General features: G+C 35.6%; 3 protein-coding genes across 6 annotated transcripts in view; all 3 read right to left on the minus strand.

The window, feature by feature from the left end:
- LOC129578626 (rhodopsin, GQ-coupled-like) overlaps positions 1-5,472 on the minus strand; it is a 25,121-nt gene extending 19,649 nt beyond the window's left edge. Inside the window, exons 1-2 of the mRNA XM_055467465.1 lie at positions 5,333-5,472; positions 5,101-5,153 (exon numbers count right to left, since the gene is read on the minus strand). The gene's annotated coding sequence lies outside the window, so the exon portion shown is untranslated. The remainder of the gene's footprint in view (positions 1-5,100; positions 5,154-5,332) is intronic.
- LOC129578630 (golgin subfamily A member 7) lies at positions 5,101-9,863 on the minus strand. Its single transcript, XM_055467472.1, has 4 exons — positions 9,358-9,863; positions 9,110-9,195; positions 8,927-8,993; positions 5,101-8,803 (listed from the first exon to the last, which is right to left on the minus strand). Exons 1-4 carry the CDS (start codon positions 9,478-9,480, stop codon positions 8,663-8,665), a joined length of 417 nt encoding a protein of 138 aa, XP_055323447.1. The 5' UTR covers positions 9,481-9,863; the 3' UTR covers positions 5,101-8,662.
- A 2,076-nt stretch (positions 9,864-11,939) lies between these two features.
- On the minus strand, positions 11,940-19,790 carry LOC129578629 (ubiquitin-conjugating enzyme E2-17 kDa). Of its 4 annotated transcripts, none has more exons than XM_055467467.1 (6): positions 19,643-19,790; positions 19,175-19,374; positions 17,137-17,200; positions 13,253-13,284; positions 12,942-13,125; positions 11,940-12,677 (listed from the first exon to the last, which is right to left on the minus strand). In XM_055467467.1, exons 2-6 carry the CDS (start codon positions 19,196-19,198, stop codon positions 12,538-12,540), a joined length of 444 nt encoding a protein of 147 aa, XP_055323442.1. In that variant the 5' UTR covers positions 19,199-19,374; positions 19,643-19,790; the 3' UTR covers positions 11,940-12,537. The 4 variants fall into 4 exon arrangements, with proteins under 4 accessions (XP_055323442.1, XP_055323443.1, XP_055323444.1 ...); XM_055467468.1 differs by having other exon boundaries at positions 19,175-19,370; positions 19,643-19,741; XM_055467469.1 differs by lacking the exons at positions 17,137-17,200; positions 19,175-19,374; positions 19,643-19,790 and adding exons at positions 13,569-13,702; positions 13,917-14,105.
- Between the last annotated feature and the right edge of the window lie 2,156 nt (positions 19,791-21,946).

Below are 21,946 nucleotides of genomic sequence, written 5' to 3' on the forward strand. Positions count from 1 at the left end.
GTGTGTGTGTGTGTGTGTGTGTGTGTGTGTGTGTGTGTGTGTGTGTGGTATGAAGATAAGAATCAAAATCAAGGGAGCTCAAAAAAGTCGCACACAACATTCCAGCTGAGTGCTGGATGATGGTGGCTGAACGCATTGCGAACAAATTGCGGAGCAACATTCAAGTCGATGATGGCTCAAGGCTTGCCGATGACAGATTCAACAAGAACAACCGAGGAAAAAAATCGTCTTTTTTTTGTTCATTTCAAATGGTTGTCCCGATCTTGATGCGCACTGATTAACATACACCACACGGGCTGAAAGAATGGAAATTTTAACATCTTGATATGCGATCCAACAATGTTGCCGTCATCGTTGCCGTTGTCGTCGTCGTCGTCGTCATCGTCATCGTCCTCGTCGGTTTGCTGCATGAATTCCAAGTGAGAGAGAGTTCTTTTGGTTTGAGTGATCTTTTGTTCGCCAGCGATTTTATTTTGATAGAAGAAATGAAGAAAAAAAATCGTACAACAATGTATCAATCGACTGTCATTTCTTCATATTAATTCACCGTTTTATGCTCCACGTCTCAAATTATTTAAATTTCATGAATAATCCAATAAAAAATTTCAACCATACCGAGGCAACGAAATCGAGCGTAAATATGGTTTTAGTGTCGTTCTCTCTCTCTGTATGTATATGTGGATCAGGAAATATTTTTCGCTTGAACATCATTATTTATTATTCATATGACGAGTTTTACGTTTTACATCACCGTCGACGCAACTGAATGAAACGATAATTTATTTATCATTGCATCCGCAGCAGTAGCACCTTTTGTTTTGCCAGCGCATACCGTGTGCGATTTCAATTCAGTTCACTTGGCGGGACCATATGAGGCTCTCTCTCCGGCTTCTTCCTATCAGAAGATATCATTTAACGCATATTTCTAGATTTAATTTGAATGTTTGATATGATCTGCTTCTTTTTTTTATATTCCAGTTTGAGACAGTTCACTTGGCATCCGCTCGCATAAAAAGACAGAGAACGTCACGTGTTGTGCATATCGTATGTGTGACGTTAGAGTGAAGCGATTTTCAAGCAATGTCACGTGGTCCAAGCCATCACATCTGCTGCTCCAAATCCAAATCATCAATGTCATGCCAACCCCATCCACTATCTAAATGAAAGCAGGCGACACAGAAGTGAAGAGTTTATAGCACCGAAAATGCGTTTTTGTTGAACAAACTTTGCAAAATTGCCAATAATTAGCGGTATTATATTCGTTTTTATTCAAAACTTCATACAATTATATTCTTGGCAACTTTCATAATCCGGAACGCATAATAAAAGCGTACAATAGCACGATTTTACAAACAGCATTTACACCTTTTTCGCCGTTTATCGCATACAACATGCCAGAATCAAGTCACAATATTTTGCTCCACCCTACTATTACTAGTATGCAATATGGCTGGGGTTGTTCGTGGCTTTTTTTTTCTTCTTAAATCCATTAGTATTACGCTGATAAAACGAAAATTATTTTCCACAAATTAGGCGTATTGTATAGCGGATGAATGCAAAAGCGAGGAAGTTGCCTTAAGTCATTTACAAACTTGCACATGTCTTTTATTTGCTGTCTGAAGATAATCAAAATAGAAATTGCCGACTATAAAAACGTATTGCCAGAAAAATTCAATAAATAAATCATTAAACGGAGGCAGGAAGAGAGAAGAAACATTTCATTTTACTTTATTTCTTCTCTTTCGCACTCTCGCTCTCGCATTCACTCTCTTTTCGAGAAAGCTCTTTTGTTTGGAAGAGCATTTTCTTGTAATATTCCGATTGCACAAGCCAAAACTTACCGTGTTCGACATCGAAAAAACATTTTCCAAAAAAAAAGAGAAAAGAAATTGGTAATTGTAACAGCGAAGAGGAAGCGAATCTGTTGTCGATACATTTTTCATTACGCTTTTGATGGACTTTTCATTTGGAAAGAGATTGGAAAATCAGTTGTGAAAATTGCAAACAATCGAATTCAGGAATTTGATTTGAAATGTTTGTGTGTGTGTGTGTGTGTTCGATCCCTGGTTATTCAATAAAATTTGATGATTGTGCTTGAGTGTGCAAATGCCGGAGAAATTCCTTGGGAAAATGTGCACAATCATGAAAACAAATTCATTTCTAGCCTGTTGAAGAATATTAAGAAATAGATGAAGCAAAAGAAGAAGATGAAGGAAAAAAAAGAAGAGGATTGGTTCGGCGCAAAATTCAATCGAGCATACTAATCTAGAAAAAAATAATTTCAATATTAGACGGCCAGAAAGACCGTGTCGGTCATGCGAACCGAAGAGGTTAAATAGTTCTCGTATCGATGGAAATAAGTAGGAATTATGTGTTTAAACAAATTCGCATGCAATAAAATGGTCAAAGCAATAACAATTTATGTGTTCAAGCCACTTGAATCGGTTATTGTATCATTGTTTTTCGGATTTCGAGCCGAAAATGTGCAAATAATTTATTGCATTATAATTTCGGGTGGACGGATTGGTGTTGGCTTGGGCCAATCGACCATGATCAATTTAATATAAATCCGGCTCGCTCCGGTTTATATGTGCACTTTCACACAAAATGGTTGTCGACAACGACACAAGTAGCTTTTGCCGTTCATTCATTCATTCGGATAAATTATCTTAATCTCAGCTGCCGATTCGGTTAATGAAAATCTGATTACATTGTATTATGAGCATATGAAACATATTTTATATCGACCAAACAGAAAAACCCACTATGTATACCTTTTTCCCACTCGTGTTTGTTCACTTTCTCTCTCTCGAGTGTATTAAGAAGGAAGTGAGCAAATAACCTATATTATTGCATTTGAAATGATTTGTGTTGCTGGTGAAAATATCGAGAGTAGCAACAATCAAGCATATTTTATTCGTATCCATGCTTCCGAATGTCCCTTAAGAGACGTATAAAATATCCAAAAGACCCATAGCATCAGCATCGTTTTCTCTCTCTTTCTCTCATTTCACAAACGTTGTTGCATTCGGTTTCGAGGAAGTTCGAGCGTGACCCTCGAATATTATATCATTTGTGAGTTATTTGATTTGATCGCTCAATAAGACGCGATAGATTGTAGTTTCACAATTCATTTTTTATTCTTTTATTCCATTAATGTTCAAGGAGAAATTTGAATATCTCCGTATACATATTTCGATGGAAAGATTATTTTGTTGAATCCTTTTTTTCGCTTACACATAACTGATGTTTTCCTTCCTTTCAATTTTCGTCTTTAATTTATTCCACTGTCTCCTTATCGTGAGAGTAACAAGAGAAGAGAGAATGAATTCGATCTTCCGTTGAATAAAAACGAAGAGTCAATTTTTTTTCGTAACGAAACCCCGGATGTTCAGTGCGAGGAAAAGGTCAAATGAGAATGGAAATGATCACAATGCGAAGAAAGTGATGCGAATATAAAATAAAAGATTGAAGTAAAGCAATTTGTTGCGGCTAATATGTGGCGCACAATACCGAGATAAAGGCGTTCAGTACACACAATTGCGATAGAAATTGAATGAAAAATATGAAATGTGGCAAACGTATTGAGTATGCTGATAACAGCTCGTGAAAATCGCATTGAGCTGGGTACGTTGAATAGTTGCACGACCGCGAGAAAACAAGACAATGATGAAGATGAGGAGCGAGCGAGAAGAATGGGGTAGGTGGTACAAACAAATTTCAATAGCTTCTTAAGCTTATCTGCGATATGAATGAATACGCTAATGCGCGCACAAAGTAATTTGAGAGCATAGCATCAACACACACACAGTGCTCATCCGGCAACGGCGTTAAAATGGACCAGAAACAAGACAAGCAATAAATAACAATACAATTCGCCACACACAAATGAAACGAATTGAGTAAATAAAAATGAATGTTATTCTTGGATATACTTTTTTTTTGTCCCGTGAAGTGGCTATTATTGAATGAGCGATGAGGATGAGACGGAAACCCGGTGAAAAATGAGGAACAAGGCTATTGAGTGAAGAGAAAAGAAAACACAACAAATTTGAAGAAATGAAAGGAAGAAAAAACGAAGAGAGTTTTTCCCTTTTGTTTCTTTTAAGCAAGCACGTTTCGGATGGTATCCAAGCGTGTTGATCTCCAGTGTACGCATTGCACGCCTTCAGATGAATATCGTGCCATCGAGAAAAAAAAAATACATCTACAAATGGTGGCTTTTCATTTGGTTTGTCAGTGTATTTTGGCCTTTCTTCGAATGCTGCAAAAAAAAAAAGTTGGACGCGACGTTTGAAAATTGATTTTTCGGACGCTTAACTCATTATTAAAAAGTTGCGCTGTTGCGTTTTTTTCTTTGTTTCTACTTTGTTTTGCTATGGGAGCAAATTGACAAATAGTCATAGCGACGTGGTGGTATTACTGCATGACTACTGCCCTGAAGAAATACACTGAAAATTTAATGCAGGCCCGTTCATCCCTCCATTTCAACACACTCTACGTGTCTGATGCTTCCATTCCACTTAAAGTTTACTTTGGGATTTTGCAGCTTAACCAAAATGGATATGATGAAAGCGGCTTAAGCACCTCTTCCTGTTACAACAAATTTAATGTTCCACCGCTGGATGTGTTGCACATATTATTATGAAGCAATATTGCAACATTTTTGGATTCTGAACAAAAAAAAATTTAATTTTTTTTTTGCAGCGCAGTTTTTCCCCCTTCTGTCGTTTTCTCTTTCCAATTTAATTTATTGGGATAACGGCACACAAGTGCAACCCGTTGATAAGCTGCCGACGTGTATGCTTATTGATATTTCAATATGACAGAGTTGTCGCAGCTTTTTTGCCGGTAGGGTTTAAAACAAATTTCATATCAAATCGGATTCAACACGAAATTGAACATATGCTCGGATTTTGGTGCCACCATCGATTACCATCGAGGCATTTTTTTTGCTGAGCTTCTTGTTTTTTTTTATTTTGATGCGAACAAATTTACTGATACTGATGCATCTTTTTTTGATTGTCTTTCTGTGTCTCCCCCTTCAAAAATAATTCTATTTTTTTTCTAATGGAGTCATATGAAATTGTCTATACTTACCGACTGCCAGTGACCTGATTTACTGAATGTTCGAATGTTCAGTTGAGCGCACACTTTGAACAATGGTCGAATTTGATTAATTATCGAAATGAAGTTGGGTGGATGCTTGTATTTGGATGTTGCTTTGTGTTCGGAACGGAAATGTTTGGTGTCGATTTGTACTCGTTTCTATATTATGTTTTTTTGTTTAGAAAAAAATTCCAAAAATTTATGCTATTAATAGTTTGCACACCTACAACAATAATTCAATCGTATGACCAATCGCACCAAAGATCGTCGAAAAAACAAGTAAACAAATGCTTCACTATTTAATATCGAATGGAGTTGTTAAACCGTTGAAAATTGGTGCAGACCATCGGCATTCAATGTTTATCATCGTCAGCCAAATTGGCGTGCTCGAGTTTCGAAAAAAGTAGTTCAACTCATGCAACGTTCAAACAACTTGTTTTTTTTCGTTCTTTTCTCTCGATTCGTTCGTTTTCATCACAATTTGTATTCCGATTCGTGAGCTTTTCGTTGTTGTTGTTGTTGTTGTTGTTGTTGTTGTAGTAGCAGCAGCAACAGCAGCGACAGCACATTTCAACTGAAATAAAATTAAGAATTGAAAGTTTATACTTTTTTATATCTCATTCGGTCGTTTTTTTTTGTTTCCTGTTGTCGTTCTTCAGTTTTATTGTTTTGAAACTCAATTTGTAAGCATTCGGCCCGAGCGCAGCAGCGCGCTCGTCAATTTTAAAATCGGGAATAACAATAGAACGGTATATACATTCTATTCGGTGATAGATAGACAGAATGTCACAAGGAAACGGATGATTTGAAAATATTCAAAAGACAAGATCGATGTGACCAACAATGTGTCGACTATACTCGTTCGTACGTACGTACGTACACACACAAATACAAATGCGGTCCGTTTGCGTTTGCATTTTAAAAATATCACAACCGAAATTATCGAAAATAAAAATATTTAGACGGATAATTTATGTATGCTTTCTGGCAATATCCAATTGGCAAGGTTCATTTTTTTTATTGGACGATCTTAAATGCTTTGCTGCTATTTCCCCGCAAAAACATTAGTTGGGCTCTATTTAATATTTTTATGTGTTCGTTTGTGTGTGTTTTAATATTTATGGTTTCGCGCTATAAAGTCCTGAGCTTCATAACTCATGCGAGATTAGTTGAAATGCGATGGCAACAACAATTCAAAATCGGACCGTTCACTATCACAGATAATAATTTTTTTTTATTTTCTTTTCTCAAATTTGTTCCTTTGTTGTGTTTGTGTGTGCGCGTTTTTGGTTTTAATGCGGCATTTTTTTATTGTTAAAAGTTAAAAGGAGGTTTTCCGCTATTCTTTTTCATTTTACTCTCTGGTAAAGTTACGTACGTTTGGTTCTGAGTTGAGTGTGAATTTCAATGAACGGTTGTTAGACAACCGTTGAAGTTTGAACGTGCACGCGTGTTGTTGGCGACTAACAAATGTTCTCAAACATTGTGATGTGCTCCTTGGAACAGGAAAACAAACACAGAACTGAAACCAATACCGAACAACGACAAGTAAGTGAATTGAATATATTGTAAATTGAATTTTCCGAATATTTGAGGTGGCGCTTGCGCAATCCGCACACCGTACACACAGTCAGTTAGTCAGTCGAGCCAGCCAGCTAGTCAGCCAAAGCGACGGATATCGTTGAATGTGCCAGCATTATGTTTCAAGTCAAAAGTAAAGAAGGAGCGACACACCACACACAGCGAGTGAAAGATTTCTGCCTCCGTTAAACGGCCCATGCTTTTCAAGAGCAAACACAAACAGATTATTATAATAAGCGGAAAGTTAGTTATTTAGACTGGATGAATTGCCGCAAGTGAGAGTGTTGGTTTTGGACGAAAAAAGAAGTCCGTATTTTGAATCCACAATGCAAACCACTTCTCCATACAGACGCGCACGTGTTGGTGCTCCGTTATCGTAACCGCATGTTGTTTAATGATATGACGACGGCATTTGCATGAACAGTATTTTGATTCCAAGTGAATTTTCGTCTATTATTTTTGGTATTTGGTAGAGTCGTTCGTTACATTTTTTTCTTCGTTTGGTTTTTATATCGCATCTCTCCATTTGCGATCAGTTGAGAAAAACAGCGATTGCATCGATATTCCCTAAATTCATTGTCATCGATAATTTATCATTAGTAATACAATGTCATTTCGTTCATTTGAAAGAGAGACAGAGAGAATGAGAAATTGAATTTATCCTTGATTCGATCTGATTCCTATTGTCATCTCTCGCCGAACCGACAATGAATGGAAACTTCAAGAGGCTAACTCTTAACGCAACTTAGCGACAAAAGACCATTTTTATTCAACAATAACAACAATAAGATAGGCATGCAGTGCCATCCGCATTCCATTGGAACGCTGAAAGAGAGAGGGAGAGCGATAGAGAGAGACAGAGAAAAGGCACAGCAATTTCGGGAGATAAAAGCAGTTAGCGTCCTAGATTGAATCCATATGAACGATTTATTGGTAATGCGGTACGTCATATACGTGGATAAGAGACTGCCGCATATAATGTACCCTATCGTTTTGGATTCTTTTATAATCTTCAAGGTTGGCCGCTAGTTTTTTTTTCGACGGCAGTTTTTTTAAAGTGATTAACGGAGCGACACATCCAAGGCAGAACATGTTATTGAGGTCATTAATTTAATCAAATTAGAGCTGCCAATTTTGGGAATTAATTGATTAAAAATAGATGTGAACCGCAATGGGCTAATACGACAGATCGATATCGTAACACTTACTTTTCATTTGAAGTCGAACAAAAGCCACCACAATGTCGGTTTAGATCGAAACGAATATTCTTCATCGAAGCCGATTACAACAAAAGTCACTATCTGTTCGTGACTTAACCATAGCCTGACTCAGCAATGATAAGAACGCATGATTTCCGAGGAGATTGTCTAATAATACAATCTAATAATCTAAACCATTTCAATTATGCATGTAACATGATATTACCAACATCGATTTTGATTTTTTTTTATTTCTTTTCAGTTATTTCTATTTTATTTTTTTATGCAGATTCGAATAATCAAATGTTATAATTCATACAATAAATTTTCTAAATTAGTGTGAAAAAATAATTTAAATTCAAATTCATGATTAGAATGTGAATGAATGACAGAAAAAAAAAGAAAAAAAAAACTAAACAATTTGAAACAGTTGAACATCGGATTCATCCGGATTGGGGTTAAAGGCTTTTGAATTTTAAACATAATTTTACTCTTTCTCTGTTTTTTTTTAAATAATAACAATAAAAATTACTCTTTGTTGATAATAATAATGAATCTTAATAATGACTTATCCCAATTTGTTGTGTTATGCTGCTCTGCATTTGGTCGAATGATGACTGATATATTTCTTGTGTGAGTTTGAGTGTTTGTGTGTGTTTTTGGGAGGGAGCATAGATGTGTTTTAACGAAAATTCTTTTCATTTCATTTCTCTTTTTGTTTTGATTAGGAAGTTTTACATAAAAAATTCTTCAGTTGAATGCGAGAGTGGCAGTCAAGTTCTTCCCAGACGATCAAGTATTGATATTTCTATTACGCGTAAGCCACGATACGTTGGATCAGTAATTTGTAAGCCTTTCGGATTGTAAATTCGTTCATTCTGTTGGGCAATGTACTTGGAAACCTTTCGAATACACTGAACAAGAGCGAAAAAAGGGAAGAAAAACAAAGACAGAAAGAAAAAACGACACAAACAAAGGCATTAAAATCGATACGTTCTGGTGCGATTGAGATAAGCCATAAGTTTAATTTGATTTACCTTTTCGTAGTGTGTTTCTGTGCACAAATATACTAAGTAGGCGGTGATACATGCCAAACATCCCTCACTGTAAAGAGACCGTTGTTCAAATCAATCAATTAGCCATACAGATCAAAAGATGCACTTTGTGCGGAAAAATCGCTGTCCCACACACAAACGCACACGCATTAACCCCACACTTACCAGTATGTACTGCAAGATCCTTTTTCAGCCTCCGCAAAGTATTCATTGAGTTTGTTGATTGTTGCTTCGAACTGCTGTCGTTCTATCTGCATTGACAAATACATCGAATTTTTTTTTCGGTCGAGCGAAATTTGAAAAGAAATGAAGAAAAAAACAAAAACACCGTTATCAAAGGAATGAAACCACATTTGCCGCCAATGGAATGTCTCTCTGTCGTATGCAGAGATGAATCACTTGCAAATATTTACCCTGCCTTCCAGTTCAGGTGGGAATCTATTTTGGAATTTGACCGATGTACCATCACTATAATCTCTCTGTATGAACACTTTCATATAAGTTGGTTGCAGTGCTGGTGTGCTTGGCTGAGACATGATTTATGAGTGTGTATGTATATTTATAAGAGATGAATTCGATGAAGCTTTAACCAAAACACGACAAAACACTATTATCTACTCGGTATTCACTTTTCTTCTTTTTTGAACAGATAGAAAGAAACACTCTCGCCTATCGCGGACTTAATGTAAATTTTTTAACACTATTTTTATCAACACTTTCCTTCAACGAAATAATTTCTGTTTTTGTTTTTGGTCTACTAGCTTGCTTGGTGGTTGAAGGCTGTGTCGATTTTTGTTTTCAGTAAATCGGTCTCAACGTAAGCAGAATAGGATGACAAAGCTCTGAAGAATAATTAGATGGAAAGTTTACTAATAAAATTAATATATATTTTCACATACCAATCACGATTGACAGTTCTATATTGTCAGTCTACGGTACAAACGCTACCATATTTCATACGATTCTATGAAACGTCTACACCGCAAACTGCAACGGTGTAAACGCAACCCAAATATGGTGCGGAAAAAGGGTTTTCAGTGTGATTTAAATTGACTTATTGACAGTTTGCTATAGAATTTTTTGATGGAATTGTTTGCATTTCCATTGTAATATTGTTATCGTGAGTTTTTAGCCACATTTGGCCCAATTCCACCCAAATATGATGAGTGAATGATGCAAGTTGAATTTTATGCCCGTCGCTAGATGGCGCTTATTGACACACTTACTGTTGGAATCATGTCGATTCAATGGAGGGAATTCAAAATGAATTTTCAATCTGAACAATACAAACCTTTCGGAAAGGCTCCTTGTGTCACCCACCAAATTCTCCACCTGAAATTTATTGTTTATTTACGCTTCCTTTTACATGCAAAATATATAGAATTCAAACGACAGCCCAAATGGATGATTTCGTATTTTTCATGATTTTTATTTATAGAAAACACAAAACTAACGCACGTTTATTCCATTCAATTTTATAATTTATTTGTTTGTTTGTTTGTTTTTTTCTTCTTTTAATTGTTCATTATCTTGTTGGTTTTTTTTTTCTTTCTCATCCTTAGCTGTTCATTACGGATTAATCATTCATTCTTCTGTTTTTAGCTTGATTAATTTGTTTTCAAATTGTTTTTATCATTCAATTGTGTGTTCAATTGTAATGTTGCTTTTCATTTTATTTTGCTGAAACATGAGAGTTTAGTTTTTACGTCGGCGCATCGCACATCGGATGTTGATTTTAAAAAGGAATTTGAGAAACGGGAATAAAACACTATGAAATTATAAATTACAAAGGAAAATAAATTGAAAAACTAATGGAAAACAATAAGAAGAACATTTAAAATTAAAAAAATATATATATATATATATATATACTGGGATAAGAATAAGGGTAATTGGTTTTTTGTTTGTTTTGTTGTTTAAAACTATCTAGTTTAGTTGAAGCAGAGAAAAAAAAACAACAACGAAAAAAAAGCGAAACGTAAAACAAAATGTGTTGTGTTTTGGTTTGATATTACCTTAAAATTTAGACGAAATTGTAAACTGAACTGAAATTCACAAACCACTGACTGAGCCATATTCCAATATCTCGGCTGTGTGTATGGAGCGCGCACGAGTGCTCGCACGCGGTATATGTGTAAAAAGTCTGAATGCAGCACTCGGGCGAGTATATGTGGAATGATCGAATAGAACCGTATAGATGTCTACATTCCGAAATGGGGACAATTTCACAAAAAAAACACATGGATCTTATCCGAACCGAAACAAAAAAAACTCATTCTTTAGCAAATTCGAACCGATATTTTTCCCACATTTAAAGCGACAAGAGAGAGAGAGAGAGAGAGAGAGAGAGAGAGAGAGAGAGAGAAAGCAAAAAAAATGTACTCAGTGAGAGAGAGGTAAATAGAAAAAGGAAGAGCGAGAGAATAAAGGTGGATCGTTGTGATAAAATAAATTGGTGGCGATTTCAATGAAATCCCGTGGCTGGTTGAATTTTAAGTAAAAAATTTATTTAGACTTTTGGGCAAGTAAAAAAGGAATAACGAAAAAAAAAAATTGTCTGCGTATGTGAATTTGTAATTCTCTCTTGGTTTTGTTTTTGTTGTTGTTGATGTTTTCATCTTCTTCATTTTTTTTTCTGTCTGTGTAAATGCGATTATTTTCTTTCTTCACTCTACTAACGTAATTTCCATCATTTTTTTGTTTTATTGAGGTGGTTTTTACTTCTCTCGTGTGTTTGTTTTTGTGTTTTGTTTTTTTTTCTTTGTTTCTTTCTTCTCGATTAATTTTCAATCAATATCTAAGTATCTTGTCTTTCACACCATTCTTTTCTCTCTTTTTTTTACTGAGTGTTTGTCTGTGTGTGTTTGTTTCTCATTTTTTCTTTCCATTTGTTTGTTTGTTTTAAAGTATATTTTCGATCCGATTCAAGAATATAGACAAAAAAGGACACCGAAAAAGAACAAAAAAATATAGAAGAAAAAAAAAGAAATTATGGTTTCGTTATAAACAAAATGCGAACTGTGGCTAAGTTTATTAAATTAAGTATAGCAATATTAATTATTTATTTTCCATGATTCCATGTAAATATTGTTGTTGTGTGTGTGTGTGTGTGTTGTGGCTGTGAGTGTCTCTGTGTTCTTGTAATTTCTGAACGCTTTTTCTTTCTCTTCATACGGCTTTTTATTGGTTTTATTTTCAGGTTTTGAATTTTGGTGATATTGTTTACTCTTATTGTTTTTGTTGGTTTGTTTTTTTTCTCTTCTGCTTTTTAATTTCAGTTTACAATAAATTTTAGCTCAGTTGTATATGTTTCCGTTCTCTTTCAGTTTTTTTTATTAATTTTTTTAATAGATTTTTTTGTGATTTTTCATGTTGTTTGTTGTTGTTGTTATTTAATCTTTTTTTTTTATTCTTTGCCTTTACTCTCATTTTTTTTTCATCCGGATGATGCTGTTTGTTTTTTTTTGTTTGCAATTAATCTTTATTATTCTCATTTAATTTCTAGAATCAATAAGAGAATAATGCAATTATTGTGTGTTTTTCATTTTTGACGGATTGATATTTTTCTCTCTCTTTTATTAAAAAGCATCACATCACATAGCATATTTCCGGGTCCATTCCCGAGCTAGTTCATTGTATTTTTCGCGATCGGTTTTGTATATTCTTGCAATCTCAGGAACTAATGGATCATCTGGATTTGGATCACACAGCAGAGAGCAAATTGACAGCAGAACTGCGGAAGAAAGAAATCGAAAGAGAAAAAAATTAGAACAATTTTAGAGCAATTTATATGGAAAACAATCAAATCGAAACCCAGCAATGTGATGCTGTGTTCAAATGGAGATAGGTTGCAGTGCCGATTTTCAGAACGTCGTCACAATTCTCGATATAAAAACAAAATCGACATTTTTGTCATGGCACACATGGAAATCCAATTTAGGAATTTCATTTTTTAAAAAAAACTCTGCACTTGCATTTATTTTTCGTGAGTGTTTACCTTTTGATATAGTTAACGCTGGAGACCATTGAGATCTTAATATGTCCAAACAAATCGAACCATTACTGTTAATGTTGGGGTGGTATATGCGCGTTGTGAAAGCCACTTTTGGTGGTTTGAACGGGTAGTCTGTTGGAAAATGTATTGTTAAGAAGAATACACCACCTTGGTACGGACTGTCCGGCTGTAAAATAAAATGGAAAATGCATCATTAGTGAGGTGATCTTCTGTTTGTTTTCATATTGTGTTGAGTGTGCATGTTCACATATGAGAACAGCAACAACAACAAGAGAAAAAAAAGTTCAACTTACAGGTCCCATGATTGTTGCTTGCCAGTGAAACACTGCGAAAAGAGAGAAAGAGAAAACGAGAGAAAAAAAAACATTTAGTATGTGGTGTGTATGTGTTAAAATTGTATTGGTTTGTGTAAACAATATAGATTAAGTGATGATTTGGTGTGTTATCTAGTTCCGTCTCTTTAATACTCATTCGAATCGTATTAAAATGTACACGGAACGCAGATATCGCAGATTGCTTTTGCAATTATAGTTTTAATAATTTGCTAATCGTTATCCAAATTATCAATGCGAATAATTGCTCTATTGACATATTTCATGTGGCACGTACAAGAGGCAGCTTTGGGAATCCACTTCATAATTCCATGCCATTTGCTATTGCATTAGTTGAATTTCGTTGGAGTATTGACAATATTCCTTTTCTGTCATCTCTGTGTCTTGACTTAAAATAGCCGTTCTATGTATCTTGACATCCATTGTGTCGATGTGACAACGAGCAAGTCAATAAATGACGAAAAAAAAACATGATAAAATTAAGCGAAAGAAAAAAACAACGTAATTAAATCAGCTTTATCTGAAACAACAACGATAGGGTTGCTTAGGTATGCGAGAATGGCGCATTTGAAAATTTGACATACATTCATACATGTTTCGTCAAAATTCGTTGGACGTTTCTCACCTTTTGGATTTCCATATATACATTCAGTCGTATTCGATATACGTGCACACGCGTCTGAGGTAAATTTGTTGTGTCTGTGTACAATATATTTACTGCCAATAATGGAGTGTGCACGCGAAGCGAATGACAGAAATGCCATTGTTTTCCATCAAGGAACTGTAATGAGAAACCTAATATATTGGCTACACACATTAATTGAATCATGTGCGACTATGCCGACGACGTCGACGTCGGTGGACAGCGCGCGGCAAAAGGAGCACACCAATATTGTGTGCGACAAAGACCAAGAAATGATCTTGATTGACAACATTCCGAATTGTGTGTGTGTGTTTTTCTTTTCTTTCCGTGTCCCCGCGTGTGTGCGCGCGCGCCTGCCTCCGAACACAACATTTTTCGCATCGCGACCAAATCACGCACACTTGCCCACGTACATATCACCGCGTTTTAGTGACCAGCAAGAGCAACGTGTAGTGATAAAAAAGCGATACCGATTTTAAAGATAAAAGTTGAATGTTCAAAGTGGCATATCACATTGGGTTGTATCGGAGGAGACATGGGCGATTCACGCAGATTGAATTGTATCTTTAAGGAGCCGTTCATCGTTGTCGACGTAGTTGTTGTCGTCGTCGTCGTCGTCGTCTTCCTCATGATTACATAAACGGTAGAGAAATATAGCAAACAGCTCAGAAGGAAGAGGAAAAAAAACAACAATCAAAGCGAAAAAAAGGCTTACACATACTTTGAGAGCGATTTTTTTTCCTCGAACAGAATTTTTTTTATATATATATAAATATATAAATGATGAACGACGGCCGTTAGTCAAAGCAACGACGAGTGAATTAAAAGAGAAGCAGCAGCAACAACAAAAAAGAGTTGTACGAAATATTAACGCATTACATTTTCTTTGTTTTATTGTATAACCGGCGTGTCGACAGGAGAACGATGAGCTGAACACAGGCATATGTCATTCACGTACACTCTTAAAAACACACAGCAACGACACAAGCGCACACATTTTATTATTATATGACGAGCTCATCCCAAATGATTTTCAAGCGAGAGTAAGCGAGCCAGAGAGAGAGAGAGAAATTTAATCGCGACAAACACACAATATCATCATCATCATCACCACCATCGTAGTCGTATGAATATCCCAGCTTTTTTCTTCTCGGTTGTATCGCTGTTGTAAAGTAGCAAGAAGCAAAGTGTAATTTCGTAAAAAGACCATTGTTTACGTTACGTTACGAAAAAACAAAGAGAAAGAGCGCACATAGCTGTGTGTATACTACACAGAGAGATATAAAAAAATTGAATGTGCTGCACACGAACGATGATTTTATGCGCAAACAGAAATGCGTTTATGTGTGTGTACATTCACCGCGCATTTCAGCACCGCGGTGCCACATGTATTAGTACTCTACTCTCTCGTACAAACACACACACACATGCTCCCCCAATCGACTCTACATACGATACAGATATTTATGTCTTGATGAAAAAATTTTGTCTGCTCAACAATTACAATGCGTGTAATCTTTGCACATTCAACTTCTTTTATTTTATGTTTTTTTTTGCTTCTGCTTTTAAAGTGGAGTATATGCTTTTATTTTGACTGTTTCAACGGAATATTCAATTTAACTTGCTCCAATGGGAATAGAATTGCGATCACATTGAGAACATCTTCTGACACTAGTCATCGGTGGAGTGAGACCAATTTCAAGCGAAGAAAAGCGATCAGCCAAGCAAAAAATATGACACTTTTTTTTCATCTTCTGTTCCAATCGGAATCAATTAGAAAGCCGAGTCACGACGTCAACGAACATTCAACAGTAGTGCTTTATCGTTCATTAGAACGAAGGAAGTGAATAAAACAACAACGCGACGACATATTCATTCTTTGCTGAAATTAGAGCCTCTCTCTCTCACTCACTCACTCAGTTGATCTGTCGAAAAATTTAACCGAATTGAATCACCGACGTCTATATGAATACAGTTAGTTCAAACTTGACAAACGTGCCGAACGAATCGGTTTTTCAAAACAAGCCAAAGTGCACAAAACAGTCGCGAATACATTGTATTCGTATCAAGAATTCGTTCTTGAACAACAATCAATTGTACAATCGACAAAATGAACGAGCGAGCGAGCGAACGAGAAACAAAACATACACAACTGTGCGCACACTGAAATTGAAAACGAAGGCTTGACAACCGATATCTACTGCGATTGAATAGGCATGTTTTTGACTTTTCGATTCGCCACAACAAGAGGCTGAAAAGACAAAAGGAAAAACAACAATAAAAACAACACACACACACACACACACACACAACAAACACCAAATTGTCACAAAGTGTGTATAAATTACACAAAATTCCGAAATAAAAATTTCAAATTGTTCAACATCACCGTAAACGTGATGACTCGTTTGGCATAAGATTTTCTAAAGCCCAAACAACGTGCATAAATATTTTACTTGCTTCGACAGCAAAAATCAGCATCGACATGACTTTGCACGAACATACACACTGGTTCTTGCTCTCTCTCTCTCTCTCTCTCTCTCTCTCTCTCTCTCTCTCTCTCTCTCTCTCTCTCTCTCTCTCTCTCTCTCTCTCTATCTGTCTTTCTCTCTCTCGCTCAATCGTTCGCTCTGCCTCTCTATTGCTCTCTTTGTCTTTCACTCTTGGTGTGCTGGTGAGCTGGTGTGCATGTGTTCACATTGAGAATTGGTGACGTTATATTGTATGTTGTTCAAATGCGTCACCAGCACCGAAGCAAAAACAGCAAAAATATTTTTAATGAATAATTATTTTCGAATAAGAGTACTGGTCGCTTAGTTGGTTGCTTGGCATTTAGATTGAGATATGATTCGATATGATTCATTTTCAGAACGCACAGAAGCCGAGAGAATTCGAGAAGCCGTTATCGACTGTGTCGGCAATAATGCTCAAATCACTCATACACAGACACTTTTGTGAGAAAAAAAAAATTAAACGAAACGTCACCCTTACGATCGCTTCAAACACGACTATGATAAAGAAGGAAATCGTTTTAAGAATTTCGCGTGATGCAAAGCATAGCCAAAAACGATGGATTTGATCCAATGAAAGCTGACTGAATCACTAGTTAAACGGGCGTTTTGGATGTGCCATGATATCCAATAACGTCTCAATTCACAGGTTTAGCCAAGGAGATTGAATGGTTTTTTTTGTTTCAACTTACAGTCATCGCCAACTGGGCCAGCGCTGCACTGGGCTGGGGGATCTCGACCAAGATCTTGCAGTTCCTGTGGAAGAGAAAGAGAAAGCATTAGACTCGGATATTTTGGAAGTAGATGTAGCATGGTCGCGTATTTTTCCCAATATAATTACAGTGTTCGTTGACGGATGGACAGAAACTCAACGAAATCAGCTCAACCAAAGCGAAGCCCGAAATAAAACCGAATTTATACATTTCGCAATGTTACTCTCTATTGTTTACGAATCAAGTCATACGATGACTGTTCAGTTTGGTGCGTGGTTTTTGAAACTTTCTTTCGCCGCACATCAATCTATGTCTATACACACAGACAGCACACACACTCACACACACAATGCATAATCAAAATGTTTCAGCCAAATTTGTTGGATGAATATGGCACTCATCGGCTGGCAAAAATTTCTATATATACATGTAAAATTTTAACACGAGAAATCCAATGAGAATGCATTATAAGAAGAAAGAAAAAAACATGCAATGATTTGATTTGTCAACTCAAACATTTGGATACAACATTGTACAATGGGAAAATCGATAATCAATTGTATTACATGCACTCAACACAGGAAAAAAAAATTAAAATACAAGGTTTTTCCATGCTGAAAAAAAATTATAAAAATAGTTTTTCCCTCATGTTTTTTTTTTCTTTTTCTCTCTCATGTTTCTTTCTCTTTCTCGATATTGTAATCCAACAAAAGAAAATGTTGTTGAGTTTGAGCTGAGAGAGGAGAGCCGAGGAAACTCTTTTCCGAATGGAGAAGCGACATGAATGAAAGAATGAGAGAAAGAGAGAGACAGAGAGTGACAGTGTGAATATATATTTTTTGCTTCTCTTCCTCTCTATGTGTTCGTACAACACGGTGAGCATAATGTTTCATTAATTTTAGAGCGTTAGCTTACTACACGAAGTTGCGCGAGTCGTGAACTAAATGCCTCTTCCTATAACTGAATTCCCATTTCTTCTAATGAGTCACTTTCGCGGAATTTTAATCAAAAAACTATCAGTCACATTGACTGTTGTTTCGTATTGTCGCGCTTTGATTCGCACCCAGCTCGATTTTATGTTCATTGTCTTCATTTTTCCATGGATCTGAATCCCGTTAAGTCAGTGATATTTTTCGTTTGGAATTTTTTGTTCAATAAATTTTCATCGATGATTTGCTTGCAAAAATTCATTTCAATCTCTTTTTTGTTCTTCGTTTTGTTTATTCAACAATCAATGTTCAACGTACAATATTTATGGTTTTTTTTTCTGTTTCGTTGGTCGATGACAGAGAGAAGAAAAAAAAATATTTATATGGGCATTTTGAATTCATGGACATTTCGTTTCTCGTCTTCGTTTGCACATTTCAGTTTTGCGATATGAAAATTCGACTGATTTGTGAGTACTTAGTCACGCATTCAACTCGATGAAGCGCTTTTCGCTTTAGTTTAAATTTCGGGAGAGTGAGAGAGAGAGAGAGCGAGCGACCGACCGAGAATGAGTGAGAGAGAGAAAAAAAAGTCGTCGCTCATTTTATTTGCCATTTTTTTCTTCGCTTTGTGCTTTTACAGTAGTTTCATGAAAAACAATTTTCGAAGTATCCAGAACGAATCGAATATGATCACACTACAAAAAATGTTTCACACATTTTTCGTTGGCTCCTTCGAATATAATTTGATTGAGTGAGGTGCGCGATGATGATTGCTGAAAATAGCAGGGCGTACGTCTTTTTCTTCTTGATATATATTTTTCGTTTCGTTTCTATTTCCTTTGCCTTCTTTTTCCTCATTGCATTTCATTTCGACAGCCGATTTTGTGCAAAAGCAAGCGACAGCAAGAAAAACGAGGAAAAAAAATTTCTAACGTAGTTATATGTCTGTGCCACATTCATTTTTTTCTCTGTCCAATGGTAAGACCGAACAAAAAAAAAATTTCTCTCGTTCGAACAAAAAAAAAAAAAATTATCGGGAAAAAATACACGCACACACTTTGTGTTATGAACTATTTGAATGAACATACCTTATTAATTCTTTTTAAAGCCATATTTTACCAATTTCTTTATGTGTTTTTTTTTGTGTTCGGGATTTATATTATTTCTTAAATTTTTTTTTTGCTTAAATAATTAATCTGGTTGCTGCACCAGACAATAACTTGAACTGAAATGGTCTTTTGATTAGAACGAACAGCAGCGATGCAAGATGGCGGCCTTCCTCTGCTAACTTTGAAAGTAGTGGTTGTGTATGAGGAGAAGAAAAAAAAAATTATGTTATAAAACGAAAATGGCGACAGCTATGTGTATGCAATGAAGTCACAACTGAACGGAAAATGCGGACCGTACGACCGACGTTTTGAGTAACGCGTTTTTTTTAATATCACGTTTTCCCTGCAATTTTTGCAAAAACAAACACAATTTCTCAAAAAACGACGCTTTTTCGGCCTTACACTCGTTACAAAATTGCGAAAACTTTTATTTGCAATTGGCTTTACCGAATTTTATTCCGACCACAAGTTTATTCGAAATCACACATAAATAGCGAATTGGGTTAACGTACACTTCACTCCACTACGTTCAATTTCGACGCCAGACTGTCAACTTTGCGTCAACCACTAGCGAACTCTATCGTATCCACTGACACTAATTGAACCGGTTCGATGGCAATAAGCAACAACTGAACCGATTCATCGGATCACTTGTACGGCTCACTTGAACATTGATGGCGATTCAATCATATTTTAAATGTAAATTAAATTATTTTCTTCTTACAAAGGAAACGAGTGTGATTTGATTTTTTTTTGCTTTTGAATCGTATTTCAGAATGAGATAAAAATTCGTCAGTTGTTGGCATTTTCAGGTAGTTTCAATGTTATGATGTGAAATAACGACCTGCTCCATATAAAGTGGTGTCCGTTGTTATTTCAGTCGTAGATAACACAAAAATTTAATCAAATGAAAAAATGATTAAATTATTAAAATCTGTAAAGGCAACTATAAAGCAGAGAAAAACACTTTTTAATGATATGTATTTATGATAAACATTTTGTTAGTAAATTGATAGGACGCTATTTTTAAGTATTATGTGCTGCTTTTTTCTGTTTATCATTGAGGCTTTTGTATGATCGTGGTCGCTTTTGCTGCTGCTTTCAGATTGGTACAATGACACAATACATATTACATACAGTGATATTGGCATACTGATTCCTTATATTAAAATACGAACTTTCAGGTAGCTTCAATGTTCTGCTAGTTTGGTGTCTGTCTGTATTTCTATCTCTTGTACTTGAAGTGGAATTAAGGAACAATAAATGTTGCGATAGCTAGATGTATGGCTGAAACTAAATAAAATATCCCAAACAATATAAACAGTTTTATTTTGGTTTCAATTCGATTTATTTGCTTGTCAAGTAGAGTAATTATAATATTTTGAAAATGTAAAGAAATTCATACATTATTTTCAGATAACGAATAGAGTCAATTATTTTTTTAATTCTGTTTTCTTTTTTAGTTTTCCATCATTATACTACTATTTCAAAAAAAAGTTAATTAAATTTTTTCTCAATTATTTAAAACCAAAATCTTTGAGTACTATTACATGTTTGCTTGCATTATTCGCATTCCTCAAAATCTGGATTTATTCTAGATGTAAAATAATAAAAACGATTAAAAGTAGTCAACTGAAGATACTTTAGATATCTCGAGAGTACTCCATCCATTTGATCCAAAATAAAATCTTCGTATTTTCGTTCAATTTCTTTAATTTTTCACGTACTGCTCTCTCTCTCTCTTCCAATATCTCTTCCTCTTCCCGATCCCATGTATAGTATCGAAATGGTCAACTTGAATTCGAAAAGCGAATTTCAAGTTCTTCTACTGTTGGATGTGCTAAAACAAAATCTAACCACATCTCAATTTGTTGGGTATGGCATTCCACTTTCATATTTTTAAGACAGCGAAAAGAAAAAACTTCAATTGGTTTGACTACGCATTTACTATTTTCGTTATATCTGCTTAACACTTCGAATGTTTCAATATTATTGAACAGAATGGGTGTATCATTCAAGCATTTTGCTTGTTCAGTTAAGAAGCATACAGAAATACTGTTCACATTCTTGAGTTGTTCATCGATCACTTCCCAAATGCCTGGATTATGATACCCATATAAATCAATGCTCCGAATCTGTGGATTCAAACTGGCGATCGTTTTCACGTCATCACTGTGAATAAAATATGGCACGTGTTGTGAATGGTTACGCAACTTGAAGGTATCTAAGTTTGAATATGTTTGGAAAATATACTCGAAATCCAAAATAATATTGTCGTCCAATATTAGTTTACGTAAACGTGGAAAAAGGCGATTGAAATGCTCGCAACCAGGCCCAACATACCCTCTTCGAGTGAGAATGTTTCAACGTTTTCGAATGGATATTCTACTGCACCAAATGTACTCGTATTTTCTCCAAAAATACACAAATGTTTCAGCGTTCTGTGACAATACTCGTTAACATGAATGAAGAAGTTTTCGCGAAGTGACGAACTTTGATTAATCTTTAATTTTATTAGGGGGATGCTTTCACCAAAACATCGAATGACTTGAACCGCTAGCAGAGGGCAGCGAATGCAAATTGCGTTATCGTAAATACTTATATCACCTAAATGTGCACTTACAGATCTACTGCCAGTACAAACGACTATCAACCTCATCTTGAGTTTCCGAACGAACACCATCGCAGCTGCAACAATGAGATACTTATTCGCTTCGGCTACACTGATCAAATCACGAAAATTCAAATGCT

The sequence above is a fragment of the Sitodiplosis mosellana genome, unplaced genomic scaffold (genome assembly GCF_009176505.1).
Source record: "Sitodiplosis mosellana isolate CC-2019 unplaced genomic scaffold, AAFC_SMos_1.0 Smas_scaffold_6226, whole genome shotgun sequence".
NCBI lineage: Eukaryota > Metazoa > Arthropoda > Insecta > Diptera > Cecidomyiidae > Sitodiplosis > Sitodiplosis mosellana.